This window comes from Passer montanus, unplaced genomic scaffold, assembly GCF_014805655.1.
Source record: "Passer montanus isolate IOZ18808 unplaced genomic scaffold, ASM1480565v1 scaffold2, whole genome shotgun sequence".
In the NCBI taxonomy this organism is placed as follows: Eukaryota; Metazoa; Chordata; class Aves; order Passeriformes; family Passeridae; genus Passer; species Passer montanus.
This window is the reverse complement of record NW_024366591.1, coordinates 20,930,114-20,949,354: the sequence shown is the minus strand read 5'-3', so window position 1 is coordinate 20,949,354 and position 19,241 is coordinate 20,930,114. Positions and strand designations below refer to the sequence as shown.

Here is a 19,241-nt window from a genome sequence, read left to right as displayed (position 1 = left end):
TAAAACTTCTTTACTTGGCTCCTTCTTTTACCATAAACATATAAGCAGTGACTGAATCATAATTTAGATGTAGCTACACTTGCTCATTCAAATGCAACTAACTCATAACAAGTTCTGTGCTCGTAACTGTGAAGCATTTTTCCTACTTTGGGGGTTTTTGAAACCTTAACAGGTACTTTACATAAGGTAACTATTTCAAGTTAGGCCCAGCATATCTGGACTGCAATCTTTACTGAACCACAGAAACAACATTAGGATCATCTGAAAAGCTGGTTAAGGAAGACTCCACTATCTGGAGTGCAAATCAGAGGCCAAAAGCACACTAATAGCATGATGCACCTGAAAAAGTTAAACAATACTCCGCAGCTCCATTTTGCAGGCAAGCAAGTCATCCTCAAACTATAAGAAATGTAGACACTGAGGACTGAAGTAGGAGAAGGTATCAGCAGAACTGAAGGTACAATAGGGCAATGTTGAGTGGGGAGAGGACAACCTTTCTGAGCACAGGTCTTCCACCAAAGCAAAGTGTAACTATATTATTTCTGTGTTTTTTCCCAGCCAGCCAGTCAGTCACAGTGTGAACATTTGGTTGATTTTTCAAGGCTGTTTAAATATGACCTCACAGACATTACAAATACAAGAGATCTAGAAGCACTAGCAGTAACAAAAGGAATATTTCAATGGATGTTTCCCCTGACTCAGAAAGAATTCACTTTTGAATATAGGTGTGTCTACATGAATTTTTTCTAAAAGCTGCCACTTGGGTTCAATTTTTTTCCTAACACTTTTGTAGCCTGCATATTGCTCCCATCAGTGCCCAGTGCTGTACTTGCCTGGTGGCACAGCTCTTCCCACTGCCTGTGCAGGAGCTCTATTCGCTCACTCAGGATTGAGATATCGTCTGCGCTGATATGCACAGACAGCGTCTCCTTCAGCAGGGAGAGGTTTGCAAGGTCATCTGTCCAACCTTCAACAGCATTCTCTAACTCCTTAAAAGGAAAACACAAGGAAAAAGGACCAGTTTGCTAACAAATAAAAACTTGACTATGTTCATGAAACAGACAAGCAGTGTTACCCAATAATTTCAGTCACAACTGAACAGACCCACTGTGTCAAGCAGACTGTTTCAGCCCCATCTCAAAGAAAAAATGTAGCAATATTTTCAGAGTTATGATGGTATTAACTCCCCAGCAGAGAATGAAACATCAACCTTGTAACAAGAAGTTGCAAACTAAGATACTACTCAACTCTCAGGAAGTTCCAAGGTATCTGGGAAGTTCAAGTACTGGTTTGGACTTCTCTGTATTGAAAATAATTTCAAGTTTGTAATCCACGTCCAAAATGCAAATAATATAACCTAGAAGTATTGTCTAAAATCCCCCATAATCACTTCACCTCAAACAAAATCACTCAACCAGAAATTTAGATACCATGAGTTTAAATATGAGTTTATAATTTCTGTAATAAAACCACACTAATATAAAGTCCTTCTACAGTATTTTTCAGACCCTGTTCTGGTATCACTTTGATCAGATCTATATTTACCCTGAAGGATTTGCATTATGGTGAGACCACTCTGGTATTATGGTGTCCATATGTTACATGGACCATTTCTTGTCACAGGGATGGCTGACAGGTTTGCATCATCAGTAATATGAACCCAGTTAACAACAGAAGAGGCTATGCACAAAGGCAAACAGAGATGAGACAACAATCAACAGAGAAGTGCTTTACCTTGCAACGAATCTGCTCTGCATGCAATTCATCATGGTGATCTGGCAATGGCTGAGAAAGCTTTTTCTTGAATGATCTTAGCTTCTCCAGGGAGTCTCCTATGCCCTTTTCGCATTTTTCCCAGTCCTGAAAACAGAATGTTTATTAGACTTCAGTTCTGATCTGTGTTATATTTATGTAAGTTGATTTGCCTAAAAATAACATGCCCTGAAAACTCCCTTTAAATAATACGAAAAGTCTCAGAATTTGAGTCATGTGTAGAAACGTGTAGAATTTTTTTGTGTGTAGGTCTCTGCTAGTAGAAATACACAAGGTCTTCTGTTATTGAAATTTTGTCTAGATCCAACTCCATCCTTTCAGCAGGCTCTCCCTGACAAAATTAATTTTTCACTTCCTTTCTTGAATGCCTGTATTAAACACACCATTACTCTTTTACAAGAGCTTCATTCAGGTACATTAATCTCTGTGAAAAAAAAAAAAGTGGTTGGGGAAACTGCAAATTCAGTGCAGATTTAAGTAGCATCTTTAAATCAGCATCTTCAGTATCAGTATCTTCTTTAAATCAGGATTCTAGCAGCTACACCCTGCTTTAGTGTTTGTATACTTTACAAAATTTTTAATGTGTTCAATGCAAACAAACCCTGTAAAGCAGCAGTATGGTTTTACCTGCCTCACCTGCTTGTTAAAGCCTTATATTAAGACAAAAAGATCCCTAATAAGCCAATCAGCCCCCAGAGAATACCAGCTGTGTGAAACTGCAAAACACAGAATCTGAATTGAAACTTGTATTTTATCAAACTAAGTCTTCTGTTTCAAGATATTCTCCTTCTACCACTGCCTTTGTATTTCCTTCCTTTTTTTTCCCAGTCCATGTCAGTATTTCATGATCATCTTGATGAATAATTAGACATTCAAAGAATATGACCTTGAGTGAAAATAGCCTGTGATGTTCTCAACACTCTTCACCTGCTGCAGCATGGAGTCCCTCCCATGGGAGAGAATCCCCCATAAACTGTCCCATGAGCTCTTCCTGTGGGCTGTAGTTTTTCACAAACTACCCCAGACAGAGTCCCTTCCATGGATTTGCTGCAATCCCTCAGGGACAGGCTCCAACAACAGTCTGGTACAGAGTCAGAGCCAGCAAAAGAGCCCCAGTGTGGGCTTTCCATGGGGTCACAGATTCCTTTGGGCATCCACCTGCTCTGGTGTGGGTCCTCCATGGGCTACAGGTGCATGTCAGCTTCCCTTTAGACTTCCATGGGCTGCAGGTGGATTTCTGCTCCACCGTAGAGTTCCATGTCTCTACCATGAGCTGCAGGGTGATCTCTGCTCTGGCTCCTGGAGCACTTTCTATCCCTCCTTCACTGACCTTGGTGTCTGCAAAGTCGCTGCTGTCACACTGTCTTGCTCCTCTCCCTTGATGTAATTACTCCTGCACAATATTTTTTTTTCCCAATCTTCTTAAATGCGCTATCCCAGAGACATTACATCCCACACACACACCATCACTGTTGCACTCAGCCTTGGCCAGAAGTGGGTCCATCTTGGACCCAGCTGGCACTGGCTCCCTCAGACTCAGGGGAAGCTTCTGGCAGCTCACAAAAGTCATCCCTGCAGCTTCCACCTAGAAAAACGTCACTCAAACACAATACAAATATGTGCAAAAATGGAACAAAATTTGTGCAAAATAAAATAAATGTTTGCTCTATTTTGAAAATAGGAGTGGTATGGATATACTTATTGGCAGTATTCTGGAAATATCAATTACAATATATCCACTGACATGCAAGCCTATTATGAAGTATTACCACTTCCAGTTTCAGAGGTGGTGACGGGAAATTGTTAGTTCATGTACTGTAAATTCAGTTCCTGTATTTGTGCTTGTCCACTGAGAGAGCTTTCCTCAACCAGGGCTCACAGTGAAAAATGACAAACCTGCTGAAGAAGTACAGAAGGAATTGCACACTTACTTTTAGCAGCAAAGTAAGCTGTTTCTTCTGTTGCTCCAGCTGAGTGCTAACTGTCTTCCAGCGTTCCTGGATTTCAGTAAGCTCTGCCTGCAGGACTGCCTCAGCTCCACTGTCAGCAGAGAGCAGCAGTTGCTTCCCAGCCTCCACAGTGAGGATGTAACTTCCTTGCTGCCTTAAGAGAACTTTCTCTTTGAGCTGAAAATATTAATAGTTTTCTGTCAGCTTTGTTCTTTTAATTACAATTAGCACTTAGTTACAATTCAGTAATTCACTCCCAAGCCCATATTTTAGTCGGTTGCATATCCTGTCTTATGCATGAGCTATGGCCCAAACACTTTACCCTAACATTTTCACAGTCATTTACTGCAGCAAACCTTTAGAAAATTTCTCCAAGGAGATGAAGACATGAAAGACTTCTTTCTCCCCATTAACGTCAGTACCTCAACTGCTCTTAAAGAGACAGACTTCCTCTAGAGCCTCTTACGCTTATAAGGGTTATTATTATTATATCTATCTTCCAACTAAGAAGCTTGAAGACACCAAGCTGCTTACTAGATAGTATTAACCTCTCATAAAGATGGACACTCAAGGAATCCTTGTTATCTAGTATACATTCCGCAAGCAGGTCATCACTATATTTTTAAGACATGCTGAATCTAAGACATTTTAAAGACATTTCAAATGGTGAAGACCGTAAAAAAGGCAGGGATTTTTTCCTTTTTCTTCAACCACACTGCACATGTGTTTCAGTGTAAAACTGAACTGTTTGGCTGAAAGCAAAAACAGAAGCAAGTGCAGCTGGAGAGCGAGGGCTCAGTAAGTTCTCTTTCACGCTCTTTATGAACTCTGCCTTTGATCCCGTCACACTTCTGATGTTATACCAGTTCCAGAAAAGAACTGGCAGAGCAGACAGGCTGAATCTAAGACATTTTAAAGACATTTCAAATGGTGAAGACCGTAAAAAAGGCAGGGATTTTTTCCTTTTTCTTCAACCACACTGCACATACCTGCACTTCATCCAGCAGCACTCTTGCTTGCTGCAGTGGGAGAGGAGCAGTGCCCAGCTCGGTCACCGGCTGACAGGACATCTCCAGCAGCCACTTGCGCAGCTTCTCCGCCATCTCCCTGTAGCGCTGCCACTGGTGAATCCGGCTGTCAATGATCCCCCTCATCTGCTGGGCTCGGCGAATTACTCCTTGCCACTGATTACTCAGAAGAGTCAGGTTCAGATTAAATTCATCCCTATTATAAACAGATAAATAATAAAAAAGACACAGTAATCTTCATACTTGGATATGTTTGCTTAATGAAACACATTGAAGTGAAAAGGAAGGTGTCTGTCAGCCAATTACAAAACACTAAGAGAAAAGCACTGAAATCTTGTGAAGGCTGACTGAGGATAACTTCACACTTCATGTACTAGGAGAGTTAAAGGGGATCCAATTATTGACACCTTAAAAACCCCAAACCCTTAATGCACAAAACTCTTCTACTTCTTCCCAGAAATACACACAGAAAACCCATAGGTTTTGCCAGTTTGGATTAGTCAAATTCATAGTAAATCATGGAGATTTCACAATTCACACCCAGATTTACTACTGAGTTCAAAGCAGGCAGTATTAATAAAATTCTCACATTCCAAAAACCAGTTCATCTTTGTACTATGATAACCTTAGCAAAGTCAGTGCATATGCACAAGTGTGAAGCCACTGGTGTTCCACTGATTTTCATTCATTTGATCACAAGCATTTAAAATTAAATCCTAGGCAACAGTGAGTTCCTATTCTATCACATTAAGGCTGCAGGAGTTCTTAAATGGCAGCAGGGAATCCTCCTAGTGGAGGCAAATCCCCAGGTGGCGTAAATCAAATGTAGTGTCACTGCAGGCTCCTTTGGTGAAAGTGACATTTTGAAAATACATCAGAATAGATATATATGCAACACACTTGATATTCCAAGACAAATCTTTGTCAGAGAAGCAGCCTCAGAAGGTTGTTGAATTCCCAAATGCATTCACATGCTCATAGCATTTTAAAGAACGATGCCTTAAGATCTGGCTAATGAACAGCTTAACCACAGCAATAGTAACTTCCACTTCAGAAGAGCATGATCTGAACACTGCCATCTGCTACCTTCTCTGTTTGGAAGCCTCCCACTAGTCTAAGTATAACTTCACATAAGCAGCAGCAGCAGCAACAATACAGCAATGTCTACCTGTCATCCACCTGTCCTTGTTCTAGGAGGTGCTGCCCATCAGAGATAATTGAATGCAAAATCTGCTGGCGGCTGAACATCTCTGCCTGGAATAGCTGTTGTACAGGAGACAAGGAGGTTAAAACAAGATCTCACTTTTTAATTCTGTCTGTATGCACTGATAAAAATTAATTTTCATGTATTTAATCTCATTTCAGATTAATTCAATGGGAGTTTTGTCATGACCTTAATATAAATATATTGAAAACTCTCATTTTAGAGTTATTTGCTGCTTCTAGTAATCATTTTGAGTTCCTCAGGACCAATATTATAAAGCAAAATTATATCAACAGGTGATAGGTTTTATGTTTCTGAGTACAGCTGTGTGATTTGCATTACAATCTACAACAAAATCCAGATAGGGTATTTTTTGTTTGGACAGAAAGTTGCTTTTTATTTTTTGACATGTTTAAGAATTTTATACTCTTTTGCTTTGTTATACAGACCATGTGTGATAGTGTTATATAAACTTTTAATACACTTTTACATTGCCAATAGAGCCTTAAAAGAAATAGACATCTATGTGTAGGAGCTAGAAATTAGTTTTCCACTTCTTCCAAGTTTTCATATTTATTTTCCAATTTTCACCACAAATAACAGCATAATAAACCTCACAGTACTTTTAAAACACTCTTATTACTTAAATGTTACTTAAGACAAAAAATTTCCTAATTAGTACTTAAGCAAACATATCGCAAATTCATTTGCTACTTAAATTTATTTTTAAAACATCTTTTTATTTAGTAATGGATCATGTCTCTATGTAGGATTCTTCAGGAATATTTTTATGTTAATGAAGATACACTCAGGCATCACTGGATCAACTCTATGTTCAAAAGGTTTACAGAGAGTTTCAAAGAAAAAGTATATTGGTATGAAGCTTGAGGGTTTTTTTTCCTTTAGTTAGTGATGGTATTTGCAGTTGACAGAAGTTCACCCTTGCCTGAACAAAGAGCCATTACTCTCCCCTACTCTTATATGGCATCCCACCAGCTCAAATTGTGATTGTACCAATCCCTGCATCTGCACCTGCCAGCAGAACACCCACTGGCACCTGCGCATTTAAATCCCTCAAGCACACTGCATGTAGTTTAGGTCTTCTGGATGATGCAGTAATTTTTCAAAATGAGATTTTGCCTCTCTGAATCACGGAGTTAACTCTGAGGTGCTACTCAGGTCATACATTTTCTCATAGAAGGAAACAGTGTTGTCTGATTTCTTTACAGAAATATTTGAGACTGTTCTTTGAATGCCTTGGCACTTATCATTGAACCTGAATCAGAGGGAAACTGAATGCTATTATTATCTCATGAATGAAGCCCTGATAGTGTGGCACTGAGAATTTCAGAAAGCTGAGCAAAAAGGCAAAAGTTTTACTTTCTGTCATGTCTATTTTTGTCAAGTTAGGGGACACAAAGCACAGGAGGTAACAGCATCTACCAGCATTGTTGACAGATCAAGACTAAACAGAACACAACTACTGCAATTGGTTAAACAAGTCCCTCACCCAAAAACCCCAACCTTTCCCACCCTCCCCTCCCTCCACAGCCCCAAAAATCTGAAAACAAAACTAAAAACCAGCAAAACCAATTCCTTCAAAAGGGAAAATTTTAATACTTTAATACTTTAGGACAGTGAAATAAAAACTTATCAAGTATGAGAACTCTGCTTAGAGTGGATGTACTCAAGCCCTACACAAAAGTAGAGATATTTCAGTCCTTTCCATATTTACACTCTGTACATAAGAGGGATACTCTGTTACCTGGGACCTCTTTTCACCCAAATTTATTATCATATGAAGATCACCATGAGTCACAGAAACAGGAGTTCAAACAAGGAAAGGAGGGTAATTGTTGAAATGCACAACACCTGCACACTGGGGAAAAATTTGGTAACTGAGTTGGCAAGGAACTTCCTTCCCCCTCCCCTGCCAGCACTTTCTCAAGTGCTTGTCTCAGTGCACTCCCAGTGCAGGGGAGTCCCAAGCACTGTCCCATGTACTGGAGAACCATGCAGCAGTGATTACGAGATCATCCTGGCAGACTGATGCAGATGATTCTGAAAAAGCTTTCACCTCCACCTTGTGAACTCCACCAGGAAGATATTTCTAAGTAAGGCCACTGAGGTGGTTGGGGTCTTCTTTGGGTAAAAACCAGCAAAAGATATGAGTCACTGGAAAGGCAATAATAGAGCTGGAAGCATTTCAACATCTATTCTAGGAAATTCAGGTGGAAACAAACTATTTTCTCATTATTTTTAAAAATATGAAGAAAAACAATGTGAAAATGCATCACAAGAAGTTGAGATTTGACCCTTTCAGCCAAAAGTAGTGGGAAGAAAACTCTTAGTGACTATCAAGAAGCACTGAAAAGGACATTTGGTAATGAATACATTTTGATTATAAAAAATCCCAAAAATAAGGTAAAAAAAAATTAAAAGGAGGTCACTTTTTTAAGGATGAACTGCAGTATTTAGAAAAAACATGTATTAATCATCTTAATTCTGAGATGACTTTACAGTTGCGAAAAAAGGGCTTAAATAGAATGCCCAAGTAATGTTCATCTGCGCAGATCAAAGTTTCAGGAAAGAATTAAGCTGAGATTTCAAAACAAACGAATGCTAGAAGATTGCCCTAACTCCCTTCAAATAATTATAGCTATGACTGGACACAACAAAAGTAGGAAATTATCCACTTAGAAATGATTTCTGGAAATTCAAATCTCAAAGACCTGAGATGTTTAAACTTACAGAGACTGTCCAGTTAATGCTGGCAGCAATGAAAGGAAATGAAATGGATGACATTTGTGAAAGCAAAGGCAGTTAGATGTTAAGGCAAACATATGCTAAAAATGGTTGTGAATTACGTTTTGCTATCAGACACCCATTCAAACATTATGCTATGAGATATAAGGCAGGAGAGGGGGAAGGACATAACTCTTCCTGTAATCCAGCCTGAGTCTAGGGGAAGGTCAGCTGAAAAAGTTGTGGGAACTGAAACTACTGGGGCCACATGGGAGCTCTGGTATGAAAATTGACTTCTTTTACTTGATCTTTAACAGGAATCTTGGCAGTAACAATATGGGTAGAGAAAAAATGTGCACCACTTGACTTCACAGAAGAATCATAAACTCTGAATCTAGTAAAAACTCTGAATCATTTTTTCCTTGCAGCAAAAGCTGTGCTAGCTCCTGATTTGTTACAAACAAATGACTGTAGCAGCAAAGACCAAATCAGTTTGCTCCCCAAGGAAATGTTATCAAATGGAGGCTCCATGGTGAATTGTATAACTCAGTACATGCCAGAAAGATCTTCCTTTAACATGCTTTTCAAATGCTATATGCATTGGTAACTTAGTAAAAAATAAACAATATCAGAATAGAGATTTTCTCTAGTTATGAGTGAAGGCAAAGAGCCAAAGAACATGAGCATTGTTAGGTTTTTAAAGGATCTTTGGTTTCCTTGGTACAAACGAATCTGAAGTAGACTAAACGCAGGGACACGCACTCACAGGCACAATGATGCATTACACACACACTCAAGTCCTCCTCCACTGGCTATTATTGACATATTACATATTTGCATGCTTCTGGTTTTAAGTTTTCCTCATACGGTGCACACAAATACAAGGCATGCTATTGTATCATTCAAAAAAAGAATGTGCATTCCTCCTGTGTATAAATAGTATGTGTATTAGCGATGTATAAATATACATGATTACTTGCCTCGTGCTCCCTCTGTTGCTCCAAAAGCCTTTGGTAGTTTCCTGAAACCTCTACTGCCAACTTCTGCTCAGTCTGAACTAATAAATCCATCCAAGTCCCACATTTCTCCAAGAAAGTCTGCTGCTGCAGCAAGAAAGACTGCAACTTACTGAAAAAAAGAAAGAGAGATGGATTCAGGTAATTCCAAGTCAGGGTAACACCTTTCCCACACAGCTGCCTCATTTAATTTATTTACCCAATACTTAGAAAAGTAGCAGTCCTACTCGTTTCAAATCCTGTTAATTCATGGCAAAATGAGCATTTCAGCTCAATGGCTTTGCTCTTTATTTACAAGTACACCAAAGAAAAGGAACTTTGGTCAATCAAATACCTGAAACATTTCTATATTCTGCAAAAGGTATACTTTCTAACTTATTAAAAACTGTAGAACAATCATTATTTATCCACACCTGAATCTCTCTGTAGTCTGAGAGGAGATCAAAGACCAATGTCTGTTCAGGTTCTGCATCCTTTTGATTTCCTTGTCATTCAGAGGAAGCCTGTAACCCAGTTCATTCAGACGGTCCAAATCAGGGGCCATGCTGCTGAACTTCAGCATTTGACTCTGCAACCAACAACAAAAGTGATAACTGGGAAGTTCAGGAATTATATTATTATTGACTTGAAAATTATGAACTAGCACTTAGTTAAATTTAGAACGGCCTTGGTTGCCACCAAGTGGTAAGCAATCTCTATGCCAAGGAAAAAAAATGCATTTCCAGTATTCATCTTCTGGTTCCAGACCAGGAGAAGACTTGTGTCCATGTTTAAAAGTGTGCAGAGAAGTATACTCAAATTTCACTGAAGTGTTTTGCTGAACTGATGATTTACAGCTCAGAGCTGAAGAAGCAGGCTGGTGTTCAAAGCTGTACAGTTATACTGTCAAAGTAAGTGACTTTTTCCTTGTTTCTTAGCCTGAATTGTAGGCTGGTAAATTCCCAATGAAATTATTCCACTTTTTATTTTTAGGTTTTTGTTTTGCTGTACAGAAATACTCAATTCACTCCTCAAGGAAAATGCTCTGCTTTTCAGCATGTACAAAGTGGAATTCTGTCTTTAGTTAATCTTGATAGAAAAATAATGGAAGATTACAATGACAAAAACAGCCTAGATGGCAAAGTTCAGCAACTTCTTGTTATGGCCTCTGAAAAAAGGAGAGGACAAAAAGAAGATCCACAAAAAGAAAAGTGTGCAAGACCTTAAATGGAGATCAAACAGTCCACACTATGAATGTTTCTTCAGTATATCAAGTTACCCAAATGTATAAAGTACTTCACATATAAAGGAGATACCAGTGAGACACAAATTGAATAAATTCAAAAAGGTTGAGAGAAAAAAAGATTAAGGAAATACTCAAAACCTGCTAGTTTCCATGCCCATTTTGATCTGTTAATATTATGCTAAACAGTCTGACTGCCCTTTTCATCTTTACTCAGGGACAATGTGACAATCATTCCTTGACTGCCATCAAACTTCAATTTCTCAGTCTTACACTTTTCATGAGTGATAGTCCTTTACCACCTACAGAATGCACATATAATATCTGTGCATACCCTCAACAACAAATAACCGGGCCAACAGAAGCAAAACCCCAGCACTTCCTTCCCTTATTAGTCACCTTGAGTTGCTCCATTCTACTCTGTATTGCTGAGACATCAGATGAGTGACTGGGATCCTGTTCTTTCAATGATTCTTCTGCTTCTGTTATCCAAATTTCAAGGACTTCCAGGTTCTTGGCAAAGGTTTGATAGTCCAGGACTCCAGCCTTGAATACAAAAGGATCCACAGTTTAATAACTTTGGCTTCACAGCCTCCTCATTCACATTACACTCCTGTTTATCTCATTATAGATTTGCAAACAGTTGAATTGAGGTAACTGGCTAGGAGCAATTGTAACTGCTGCTTTGCTTGCAGACTGTGGAATGAGTTGGATTTTTTTAGGTTAGAAGAGGATTTTTGATCATAGCAAAGAGAACATTTCAGCAAAGTGCATAAATGTCTCCTTACCTTGAAATTGATATTTTCTAACTTTCTTTTATGAAAGAAACTCCTATGTTTAATTTATTGCCAGCAGAGAGAACTAGTAACTCTTATCACAATTTAAAATTAAAAACCTTTTTTTTGTGTTTTGTCTCCTCACAGTACAGTGATACTACAAAAACATCCCAGACACTGCTAGATTTCTTGAGTAAACCCTCTTTTCTCTCAAACAGAAGCTGCTACCTTTGTGGCTTTTTTATCCAAATTGTTTCCTATGGAGTACATTCTTCCACTCTTTTTTTCCTCTTTAGACCCTGGTGACACAAGCAATTTGGCAACATCTACTAAACAGGCTTTGACACAAATTATAGGTGTCAGTCTGACCACTGACATTAATAGTAATGGCAAAAAATCAGTTCCACACAATATTCAGAATCTCTAGTTTATTTTACTGTTGAAGAAATAGGTGGGAAGAGTGGGTGTCTTCAGGGGAGCAGTAGCTGTGGATGCAGCTGTTAGCACTATTGTTGTGTGCTGAAAACATGCCCACCTTGGCATTCCAGACAGATGTTTTCCTGCAGGAGGGTTGCTATCCTCATCCCAGAATTTGGACCTTCTTACAAGGTCTCTTTGCTGGACTCGAGCATATTTTCTACTCTCAGCTTTGGTTTCCAGGGAAGTCTAGGAAAAGCTGTCTAACAGGTAACACTACCCTCTTTTCCCAGGCAGATTTAGCTGATTTATGTGTTTTCAGGAACCACAGGATGATCACATTTGATGATTGTAAACAGTGTCTGCATACCTGAAGTGCAGCCTGCTGCTTGCGGAGAGCCTGTTCCAGGGTTGACAGATTCTGGCTCAGAGAGAGATGATCAGACTGTATGGCTGCTGCTGCTGAAGCCTCCACCTGGCTTTTCAGCTCCTCCCCCAGTTCTTGAAGAACAACCAGAGACTCCTGTGCTGTTTTCAAATCTGTGAGTACATCCTGTTGCAACATATTGAATAAGGACATGATAGTTAAAGCTGGTACTCAGGCACTGTAAGGAAAACTTTTATTTACAACTGCATTTCAATATGAAACTTTTCTTAACTTACAGTTACATTCTGTATGACTTGAAGAATAAAAAAAAGATATGTCAAGAACCTGTACAGAAAGGAACGGAAAAAAGTGCTCAACTACCTTTGAGCAAGCCTGAGTTGTTGATGAGGCAATAACTGTTGAAAGAAACCTTTTGAATTTACTGACATGATGGTCCTAAGCAGTGGCAACCCTCTCTGTGAATTGATTCAGGTGTAGGCCTCCCTTTTCTTCCTGCTATGATTTACCAGGAAGGCTGAAAAAATAACTTTTTTAAATGATCTAACATAATTGTTAAAGAATGGGACACCAGGAAATAAATTATTTGAACCAAACAATTTCATGGTGCCCGATCACGGCAGAAAATGTGCCAAAAGATCATGAACATGTTTATTTTCTAAACACTAACTTAATATTTTTTTTCTCACTACAATTGTTTTGCTTACATTGAGACAATTCATATTTTATTTTTTTGGTCAATGACACTTAACATTAACTTAAGCTCAAAAGAACCAAAATGTAAGCACAGAGAGCAGATAAATAATTCTTCTGCCTTGAGATACAATCTCAAAAAAGGAAGAATCTCAACATTTCAGAGAGAATGGTGTCCTTCCATAAGGAAGAATAAAGACATCTCTATCATTCTGAAAATGTGAACAGTCTTGATTGGTGGGAATATAGTCAAAGAATTTTGAGTTTCATTCTATTATAAGGAACTCCAAAGACTTGGTAGAGATACTTTCCCAAGCGTGAATACCTTCGTTAAGCAGGACCTTAAGACTGAATCAAATGAGGCAATTTATCCACCTTCTCCAGACAGAAGACTTTAGACACAAGCTTCTGAAACAACATCACAGCAACTAATGGAGGCATCAAAATTTAGAGGCATTCATGACATTTAGGTAGCAAACATACAGCTGTCTCCTATGCCTAGGCTGCATCAGTAAAATGAAATATGTAGTATACAAGATTCCAAAACACCAACTAGAGAGTTTAGCCATGGAGAGCCTCTTGAGATTTTTTTTAGCCCACAGAGCTGAGAAAAGCTGCAAAGCTTGACTGAACATACATTGCAATCCCGAATCCAAGAAGTAACTTCATCATCAGCGATGTCTTTGCTGGTTGCAGTCTTCAGGAGTTCATTGGTCTGCTCTTCTCGCTGGTGGACCGTGGAAGAGCACTGCTGGTGGCAGTCCTTGTACCTCTGCCACAGCTGGAGCAGAGCCCTGCTGGCACGCAGCCGCTCTGCAACCTCCTGCAGGAGGTTGTTCCACCTGGGGATGAGACTGCGTGAGAGATCGAAGCCTGGGAATCCACAATAACAATCCATGTCCCTATTTCTCTCTGCTATTCCCCATGGTCTCTCCACTTTTGAGAAATTTGGTAATAATCAAGATCCAGACACTTGGGTAGCAGAGGAAATTCCAAACCAAGGAATTTCTCTTTCAATACCAAACCAGGCTGTTCTGAGCTGTCACAATGTGTGTGATGCGTGCTACACCTTGGATGCTGTTTATTAATGCTGGTGGTCAGAGCTGCAGCACACTTTTTGCAGTGAACTTCCTCCTCCTGCTATTTCCACTTAGTACCCACAGCATCAGAAAGCATCCATGACCAATCATGCCTTGCCAACAGCAGATTTCTGTACAGGTCTAAGAGGCCCAGAACAGCTGTAAACAAGACACCATTTCTTCTTATGCCATTTTCTCCCAAACTCTGACACAGTAATTAGTCATAAAGCTCTGTGTAACTTGCTTGTAAAATACTCCCAGACATATTAAAAATCTTTATATTTCTATTATCCAATTAAATATCTAATCTGCCTTCGAATTCTTTCCTATAATAATTTCCCAGTGAATTTTTTTCTCTAATAGCAACCAGGAACACATGCTTTCTCAAATGTGCTCATAGTTAAAAAACTGCCTAATTGTTTCCTTACCAAAGAAAATCACAGTATTTCTCAATTATTATTAAATTATAAAAAGCAAAGGTTTTGGAGCAAAACTTCTGCCAGACATCACTGAAACTGTTAAATTCTATGGTATCTTAATAATCCCTCCTCCCACTTCCAGTTTCTAGGACAGGACTGAACACAGATTAAAATGAATTTGGTGTGATTCTGCTTTCAAAAAAAATCCCAGCTTTCCACCACACTATCTTTTTTCTTCTGGATCCTCCCTGTATCTGAGTAAACCCTTTTACTAGTTCTTGCCTGAATTCAAAGCTGGGGAAGCTGTTTGCCAAGGTATTGGTGAGGAGCTTCCTGTCTATGATGCCTTTCCTACAACTAGAAATAGCAACCTAAAATTTGAGGAAGCTGATGCAAAACTATTGAAACACTGCAAATGAAGTTTTCAGATAAAGTTCTCAAATTTCAAGTGCAGTATTATTTTCCAGCATAGTATTTATGAACCTTGGTTGGCAGTCAAGCACAAAGTAAAACTACTGACATTAATGCTCAAATGCTCATTGGAAAATGTATTTCATTTATTATGACCAGTAAATGAGAGTTTTACTTCAGTCCTTGGCAAGAGGAATAATCCTGCCTGTTCCAATAAACCCCTAATGACCCCAGGAACTTAAAATAATAACATATAAGAAAAACAGTGATAATGGAAAACTGGATAATGGATAAATACAGATTTGCTACTGAAATTAAAGTTTAACACAAAGACATTTTCTACCTCATATTCACTTCTTTCAAAGTGTTGGTAAGTGTTTCAGTCACTGGTGGGTGACATTCTTTCAACAACTCATTGGTCACAGCACCAAATTTCTGTAAGCTATTCTCTTGTTTTTCCAATTCATCTTGTAGGCTCTAAAGCAGAATAATAATGAAACAAAACAAAACCACGAGTTAATAAAACTCCACAATGTAGAAGCATTTCAAAACAGTATGCACCAATTGTATTAGATTATGAACAAAAACTTGATTTCATGTGTCTCATATAAATAAGTTGTTTAATATAAACATGCTCTAATACGTTTTTTTGTTTTACAATGGTAAATTACTTGATCATGTGAGTGTCTCAGCTCCTGGAACATTATTTTCTTTGATCATCAATCTACTGCAAGGTTGGTGGGGGCCTAAAAATGTGATCTCAACATACACCTGTATCTCTGAAGCCTGATGAAGTAGCACAAGAAACTCTAGTTTTTATGGCCATTAGCATGATTTAAAACCTTGTAACAATTTGATGGTATGGCTCAAAATTACAAAGAACATCAAAAATCTAAAAAGAAAACAAGTATCCCAAATAAATTTTTCTGCAAAAGGAAACATGCAGTGGCTGGTTTATAAGTATTCTCTTAATGTCATGTGATTTTAATGGGCCAGTACGTCTTCTACTTCTTACAAGTCAAAACCTGCAGTTATCTGCATTCATGCGATTTCAGACAAAATTAACTCTTTTCACCTGAAGTTTATCAACTTGGACTTTCACAGCTTCCAGAGAACCAGTAAGAAGATAAAAACGGGACAAGGAGTATCTGGCTTCTGTCAGATAACTGTTCAGTTCTTCATAAGACACTTTGTAAATGCTCCACTGATCAAGAACGGATTGCAACAATATCTTCAGCTGGCTAACCTGGGAGGAGGGAGGAATAAAGACAAAAGTAAATTAAAAGCATTCAAGCTATTTTGGATTTGTTTAAATTATTTTCTTCCTTTGGATCTTGCATGCTTCTTATCTTAAATGCCTAGTCTAAACCTATTGGGTAATGAAGATTTTTTACAGCCATCAGCTGGGCTTACACTGGGAACAGCATAAAGTTCTATTTCGTTTTATAAAGTTTGGATGGAAGCGTCTGTAAAGATGTCAAAATTCATTTTACTTTGGTCCAAAGCAGGATCAAAGGAAATTTCTTGAGACTACACATATCCCTAAGGCAGGGAAATCAGCCTATGGAAATCAGGCGAGAGGCTTGCACTAACACACTGCATTCCTTCTGAGAAGGCAGATGTCAATCAAACTTTGAATGCTGAAAATGAATGCTGATCTCTTCCTTTTTCTGTGAGACCTGTGGAACTGAAAATAATTTGAAGATAATTTGGTACCTTTAAACTAAATATCAGGAAGCATCTAAAAAGCTTCACTTACAATGACTAAAAGCATTGTTGAAACAAGAAATATTATACTCATTTTATGTGGTGTGTGCACACAAACTTGGGGATTGATGGCTAGAGTGATGGAAAGAGGGGCATGATTCAGAATCTCTTCCCCTACAACCCAGAAGAAATCCACTAGTGCAACTGTTAATTCTCCCTCTCCTCCATGCCTTATTCCTAGAGGTGTAATTTTCCCCTTAAGGATTCTTTTACCATGTGATCCAAATTGGCCCAGGAATGGTTAACTTCTCGCAGTGTATTCATAACAGCAGAAGCGACTTCTTCTTTCTTGTTCTGTACCAAAGAAAGACCACTCTGTTCTACATTTTCTACTTCTTTTTCCTTTGTTCTTATTGATTCTTCTAATTCCTAAAAAAAAAAAAAAAAAAAAAGATACCTAAGTATTGCTTGTTTAATTGGCTAAATAATACCTTGATATAGAAAGGATGCCCATAAGCTCCTTAGTTTAAAATATAGGAGATATGCAGACATATTTTGACTTTTATTCTCAAGGCATTCACAACTCATCAGCAATTTAATGAATATTTTATGTTCCCTTTAAAGTCTAACAGTTTGTTGTTGATTGAAATAGAAGCATGTCCTCTACATAAAACTTCTGTATAATTTTCTTCTCTCTTGTAAGAATAGAAAACTCTTTAAAAATAGCCATTCCTCGCTGGGAAACTACCTATAAAATTTCATATCATGGTGCAGGCAGATCGATGAAAGTCCTGCAGAGCTCTGACTCATCTGGAAGCTCTGGGGCTTCAGGCAGCACAAACACTGAGTCTGAGCAGAGAGGGGCAGTAAGGCTTGCCCCTAAATTCAGGTTTCAGGCCAGCACAGATTTGTGTTCACCTGTCAGTATGATACAGAAAGCAGACTGTGAGGTGACAGCAACCTTGTGTTTACACCATGTGATCTCAGGTTATTGTGTAATTTTCTGCAAACCTCCCCTTACTGAGAGAAACAGATCAACAGAGAAAGAAAAGAATACAAGAGAACTCTGGTCAACCTGAAACTCCATGTCTTTCAATAAATTTCACTCCCTGTGAATCCCAAAACACAACAATCGAACCACTGCCATAAGAGACTTTACATTGTAGATAGCTGGAAAAATTTCTGGAGTAAACAAAAATTATCCCAGCACAAATACAACACACTTTTGTCTATATATATATTTGGAAAATTTTTGGAGTAAACAGAAACAACACACTTTTGTCTATATATATATTTGTGTGAGCATTTTTGTGGCAGTATTTATTCTCAGCCTTTATTCTCCTGTATTATTTCACCTTTACTCAAACATCTAGTCAAGACCTTGTTCTGGAGCACGCCAGAGTAATGTATCATTTTTTTTAACCACCTGACAACAACACTAACGCTTCAAAGTTGAACATAATAAATTTGACTTTCCAAAAAGTGGACTTTTGCACTGGAAAAGTAATTTAACTTTATACAAGGTTGTTCCAAAATTCAGAATAGGCAAAGTTTCAAACACCAAGACCAGCAAGTATTTCTAGTTCTCTTTAAAAAGGGCTTTTTTATTCATCATTTATAACTCATAACTAAATTAAAGATGCATTATTTTGACAGGAAAAAATGTTTAACTTCACTTATTAATATGACACAAAGCAGCAACTAACACTGGTTAATAAATAAACTCCAGCTTTTGTACTAGTTCAACCGGATATCTGGGAGTCTCTGACACAGTTACTTCTTAAACAATTTGTTTCTCTGCTGATCAAAGTCTTGCCATTCATAACTAACTCCACACGTGTATTTGCTAACTTCCCTGACCAAAAGGAACCAAAAAGGTGATAAATCAGATTCAGCTTTGAACTCCAGCCAAGCACAGACTGTTGATTATGTTAGGCTATGTTAAATCACCCTTCCTTCAGTTGTATGAGTTTATTGTGCTGAAACCATAAAGATACCTGAATTAAAACTAAGCACTTCAGACAGATTGAAAACTCAGGTCAGGAATTTCACAAAAAAATTTGACCTCTTAACATATCTGGCCTAACCACCCTATTTGCCTTTACAGAAACAAAGATGGGCTTCATATAGTGGTGAATATATGTAGCAAATTCTTTTATACATTTCATTTAAACTTAGAGCTGTTCTCTTTGTGAATAGATGAATGCTAGGTTATATTTGTCCCATTAATTCAATTTCAGAAAAAAAATTGACCTCTTAACATATCTGGCCTAACCATGCTATTTGCCTTTACAGAAACAAAGATGGGCTTCATATACTGGTGAATAAATAGTAAATTCTTTTATACATTTCATTTGAACTTACAGCTGTTCTCTTTGTGAATAGATGAATGCTAGGTTATATTTGTCCCATTAATT

General features: G+C 38.2%; 1 protein-coding gene across 21 annotated transcripts in view; it reads right to left on the bottom strand.

Moving 5' to 3' along the window:
* The window catches only part of SYNE1 (spectrin repeat containing nuclear envelope protein 1), a 293,146-nt gene that overhangs the window by 39,704 nt on the left and 234,201 nt on the right, over positions 1-19,241 (bottom strand). For all 21 annotated transcript variants that reach the window (XM_039707342.1, XM_039707354.1, XM_039707356.1 and 18 more), the window contains 13 exons: positions 17,098-17,253; positions 16,193-16,363; positions 15,461-15,594; positions 13,846-14,050; positions 12,501-12,683; positions 11,337-11,483; positions 10,129-10,283; positions 9,680-9,827; positions 5,919-6,013; positions 4,712-4,946; positions 3,705-3,899; positions 1,735-1,860; positions 834-989 (listed from right to left, as the gene is read on the bottom strand). In XM_039707342.1, coding sequence (XP_039563276.1) covers positions 834-989; positions 1,735-1,860; positions 3,705-3,899; positions 4,712-4,946; positions 5,919-6,013; positions 9,680-9,827; positions 10,129-10,283; positions 11,337-11,483; positions 12,501-12,683; positions 13,846-14,050; positions 15,461-15,594; positions 16,193-16,363; positions 17,098-17,253 — 2,106 coding nt within the window. The remainder of the gene's footprint in view (positions 1-833; positions 990-1,734; positions 1,861-3,704; positions 3,900-4,711; positions 4,947-5,918; positions 6,014-9,679; positions 9,828-10,128; positions 10,284-11,336; positions 11,484-12,500; positions 12,684-13,845; positions 14,051-15,460; positions 15,595-16,192; positions 16,364-17,097; positions 17,254-19,241) is intronic.